This window comes from Fusarium subglutinans (assembly GCF_013396075.1).
Source record: "Fusarium subglutinans strain NRRL 66333 chromosome Unknown NRRL66333_c0000146, whole genome shotgun sequence".
In the NCBI taxonomy this organism is placed as follows: domain Eukaryota; kingdom Fungi; phylum Ascomycota; class Sordariomycetes; order Hypocreales; family Nectriaceae; genus Fusarium; species Fusarium subglutinans.
The window spans coordinates 121956-127201 of NW_023502209.1; the positions used below are offsets into that span (position 1 = coordinate 121956).

At 48.3% G+C, this 5246-nt stretch overlaps 1 protein-coding gene across 1 annotated transcript; it reads right to left on the reverse strand.

The window, feature by feature from the left end:
* Window positions 1-2182: 2182 nt before the first annotated feature.
* FSUBG_9440 (OPY2-like protein) lies at window positions 2183-3536 on the reverse strand (the record flags this gene model as incomplete). The annotated part of the gene is made up of 2 exons (XM_036687954.1): window positions 2183-3420; window positions 3482-3536. The coding sequence occupies 2 exons, from the start codon at window positions 3534-3536 to the stop codon at window positions 2183-2185; spliced, it is 1293 nt and encodes a 430-aa protein (XP_036535098.1).
* Window positions 3537-5246: the final 1710 nt, after the last annotated feature.

Consider the following 5246-nt stretch of genomic DNA (forward strand, 5'->3'; position numbering starts at 1 on the left):
CGCTACATTAGGATAGGAGAAGCTATATTGCGTTCTTTTTTGCAAATCACGTAACTGCCTGCGCATGCGTGTGTGTGTGTGTATGTGTGTATGCATGCATGTATATAAACTCTAGACACGTCGGATAGACTGCTCTCCGAAGCCAGTGGGCATCTACAAGCCGTCCCGTGTCGGGGTCTGGCAGAGACGGCGTACAGGCAGACGAGGACCGGAATATAGACCGGCGCCATGACCGGAGGCTGAAGCACACTAGCAGCGGGCGTTTAAGATGACCCTAAACGAAAGGGAGCAAGTGGCAGTTATACCCGGCATATTACGACTGTACATATGTACTTGTCTCTATTACATGCCCGAGGTAGTTGATTGGGTTGCTTGTGAAAAAGACTCAGCTGTGACGGGCAGCTCAAGTCAATGGATGGATGCTGGGGATATGCACAGAAGGGGAAGGTCAGCCATCCAAAAGAATCAACCTAAGTGAAGTGGAGGGTGAAGAAACCCATCAAACGTAACGTATTCGGGGAACAGGGGATGAGAAATTCCGAAGCTAGGGTTGAGAGAAGACTCAGAATAAGACCAAGGAGAAGCCCTGCAGGAGACAGAAGAGACGGCGTGGTTCAAGACTCATGTTTCGACACTGGACTTGACACGCAGTGACAACTTAACCATACTAGCCTTACCTTTCCTACAAATAGCATTGACATTCATGACAAGCTCTTGACGCCAACTCGGCCACTTCACAAGTCATGTCAAGAGACAGTGGACGCCGATCATCTTGGCCAACTCTGCTAACCAGTCTCGACCAAAGGATCAACATGTTCAACCCTTTGAACTAGGTATCCAGAGTTACGGATAAACCCGCGTTCGCAACACTTATTTCACTCTAACCCATAGGGTACAATTACGTTACGATAAGGACATGATGTGTTCGCCTTGAAGATGTCAGTTTATGGATTGGAGGGCTGCCCAGATATGATGGGCATTTATTCATGTACAAGGGCATTGTTTCACGAATCGCGACACAATAATGGTAAAGATTGTAGTCAGTTGAGCCAAATGTTTCGAAACTCTTCCCCCAATAAACATATCGGAAAGGGCTTAGAAGAACTACGCCAAAGACCCATTCCGTTATGAAACTCTCCTTTTCACTCTAGCACGTTTCACCAAGCGATCAATCTTCCCTTCGTATAATCCTTGAGAAGCCTGCAAAAACTGATATGGACCAAGGTGTCAATCGAGTTGGCGTTTTCTCGTCAGCGGGTTGCGATGTAATGGTTGCAATAAAGATGATCAATTCAGTGGCCAATAGGCAGCGCTGTCTATCGGCCGAGTCATGGTGATAACCTCGCGAGATCGACAGTCTAGGCACGACGATCTTCCAGATTGTGAGGGGAAGTGGCTGAGAGGCCGGCTTTCAACTATGCCTGGTGTGACGAAATCCGTACTTAAGCTATGTAACAAATAATAGTCTAGTACTGACAACACCGGGAAGTCCTAAGGTGCTGGGAAAGAAAAGATTTGACAAGTGACCTGCAATCCCTCTCATCCCAGGTCTGGTTCTCCTCGGATTGTAGACTATGAAATTCATTATCACTAAGCGAGGTGCCAAAGCTACCGAGCATAGGGCACTATGCGACAATGATAACCAGTCCCTACATGTCCCCATTGTGTCTTGATTCCTGCGCAGGCATCGATGATCCTGTCTCTCCAATCATTTGCAGTGTATAGAGACTGGCGACGGGATGAATATTTGCACCCTCCATGTCTCCCATGACACGGTACTACAGGGGGTATTCCGGGTGCCGCAACGAGATGAGGGCTCAGCGGGGATGGCACTCATCATGGATATACAAACATATATAGAATCATCTCTATTCAATATTCACATAGAGACTTCCCAGGCCTACAGGCATCCCTGAAGCCGTTGCCACGGCCCTCTTTCCAAGACGCCATAGCTGTTACCAAGTCCCTCTCCGCTATCCTGAATATAACATAAAAAAGGGTGCCATATCCCGTGACAATTCTGTGTTTGTCTGTCCAATAAAAGTTGACATGAAGTGAATATAACATAAAGAATAAAAGATAAAAGATAAACTCTAGTCCATGTCCCTTGTCCAACATTCGGCTAGATTCGTGACATATTCGAGAGGAAATTGCACTGTATCAAAGTAGAGTGACGAAGCTGCTACTCTTTTGTCGCGTGCTTGTCCCCAAAAGGACTGCTGTCTCGCCGCGTAAGAGTCAGAGGCTTCTCATCCTCACCTACTGAATCTTCCATGACGGCACCAAGGCTAGGGGCTTTGTTTGCTTTTTGTGGACTAGATCGCTCTGGGGGGTCCGAGAAAGGACCTTGGTCTACAGACGGCGACTCGTCAATAACGGTAATGCTCGAATCTCGAGTGACGCGGCCACTTGGTGTTGTTGGTGGTGATGGTGCCATGGTTGATGACGATGTGTCTGATTCTGTCTTGCTTCCCACGTCGACCTTCTTCAATGTTCCAACTTTGACCACCTGTGCACGAGCCTGCGTAGCAGTGTTGGCACTGTTGAGGAACGTTGAGCCGACGCTGAAGGCACTTGCACCACTCTTGGGCCTGCCGCCACCAAACTTCTCGAAGTCAATTGTGGGAACTGGAGGTGCCACCATGTCGCCGCTATTGTTACCGACGGACTTTACACTGACAACGGTGGGCTTAGCTCTCATTCCAGTCTGGGCAGGTGTAAGGACCTGAGCCTGTTTTCCATAAATCGTAGAAGCCACACTAGATCGAGGTGCGTAAGAGGTACGAGCGTATGATGTTCGGTCCGAGTAACCTGACAGCCCCGAGTAGGTAGAGTCTCGGAGATCGCCAGGAACAAAGAAATGCTGGTCGTCGTGTCCTAAGCCCCGATTGGCCTCGGCATGGTGCATAGGGATCGGTGGGACTGGAGGGACAAGAACGTTTGGTGATGTCGGGGTCGCTCGGTTTGTGACGCCAGGAATGTATGCGATCTGGATGATGTTTGATGCTCGCGTAAGGACTGTTGATGCAATTGAGTGAACGGTGTGTGTAGAGTGCGGGCGAGTTCCTCTTGAGGCAGCATCCTTCTCGTTCTGAATGGCGTCTGTGTCTTCGATGTATATAGACGTGGGGATCTGCGAACGCTTCGGCTTGATACAGAATCTCCATACTATATAGGTAGCAATAGCAATGACCACGATTCCACCGAGAACACCACCAACGATAGCGCCAACATTTGGGCCACCACCACCGCTGTTGCTGGAGCTGTCCGAGTCCTTCTCGCAGAAGGATGTAGCACACATGGTACAGTCGAGGGGAACGGTGAACTGGCAGACTTCGTTATCTGCGCACTTTGGACATTCAAGTTGTGCATCATCGTCACATTTCACACAGTCCTTGCTTCGAGGGACAAGTTGGAATGCTATGGACGATTGTTAGAGGCTGTGAAACTGAACATGCCGGCAACTCCCTGTTTGACTTACCATGGTTTAGCTCATCCAGGTTCCTGGCAACGAGGTATCCTGACCTCTCCATCATGGTGACGTTTGGGTATGGAAGGCTGTTGGAGCTAATGCGATGATATATGATGCTTGGCTATTCAGATATGCCGATCGCTTCAGGTGATCAGTCAGGCACAAAGTTGTTGTGGGTTATCAACAATGTGTGGCAATATGCTGACTCGAATAGTGACCTGCGACAGGGCTTGGAGAGATATAGGAGGAGAGATTGTGTTTTGTTTTTCTGTAGTCGATTTCCTGTATATAAGAACGAGAAGAACAAGTCGAGGTATATCCAAGATCGAGTCGGTGGTAGTCGAAGTGAGATGAGTGAGAAACGAGTGTGGGTTCAGAGGCTAGCTCGGATGAAAAGGAAGGCTGGTTAGGAGGCGCAAGTAGACATAATCGACCGAGCGATTGATTCGAACAATAAAATACGAGAAAGAAAAGCCGGGCTTCTTCTCTCTCGGGATATGATTAGGTTCAAATCGATGCGTGGAGGTGTTGGCCGTCGATGAGAAAATGATGCGATCGTCTGGGGTTGCAAAGAACGATGAAGGAGCGAAATCAACTGCACAGGCGGGAAGCGGCGGGAGGTGGGAGGAGGTCAAGTCAAAGTAGAGGCGCACACGCGCACTCACACGCACTTGCTTTGTTGGTGGGTGCGAGACATCGATTGGAGCACGAGGAGATGGTACAACAGGGGTGCTGATGCTTGGCTCTGCCTCTTTCAGCGATGGCGAAACAGTTAAATTAATCGCACTGTATATCAGCCCCTAATATTGTGGCTCCGTAGGTGAAGACTGGCTTATGGAAAAGCTTGCAGTATCCCTGCATGATATCCACTAAGCAGTGCTAGAAGCCCCTGAGGATCCTGGCCATACACTGTCTTAACCAGTCGATTTGGGCCTAGATCCAATGCTGCCCGTTGAGCTATTAATTCAGGTGCCGCAAACCATCAACCAGCCGCCGGCTTCAGGTGAACACGAACGAACGAACGGCATCGTGCAGAATCACCCCAAAGTTTATAATGCACTCCTCATGAGGCTCTTGACTCTGCTTTCAGGAGATGAGGCTACTTCGGGTCCAAGACTCTAACTGCAACGTGACGACCTTATCAGGACAGGCAACCATAAGCCCGACCGTTATACATACGTTAAATCCTATACCCTACCAAACTCCATAGAGTTACAGCCTGCTTCTCCGAATCCATGCTCAGTGAGTGTAATTCTGGCCAACCATGATACAGAGTCTCAACAGTGGCACGAGTTTGCATACCAGACTCTGCAGAAAACGCATTGTCTACACCAGACGCGCGTCCCTAGATCCGAAACAACAAACTCCCGATGCAAGTGAAAAAGCTTGCCTCGCCATCGCCCCTCCATCTTCGAGTTTTACTCTAGGCTGGATTATTAAGAAATAGCGCTCATATATGCATTTACGCCGAATTCGATGTGCCCGCGACTTTTAGCTTCGGCTTTGTAATTAACAAATGTTATCAGCTGGGCCATACCGTTATTCTTTGGTTGTAATGTCTGGGGCTTCATATTGGCGGCCTACATCAAATATCACAATTGGCAAATCATAATTCAACATTGCAATCTCGCCGTAAAACTTTCGTTTCTTTTTTAGTAACAGTCACTTACAGTTCAGCCCCTGTATTTTTATTAGCACATAACAGCCCCATATCAGGGGCCAGGGTATTCTATTAAAGTCTTTAAAATAGCTATATTTTTCTTTAAAATATATA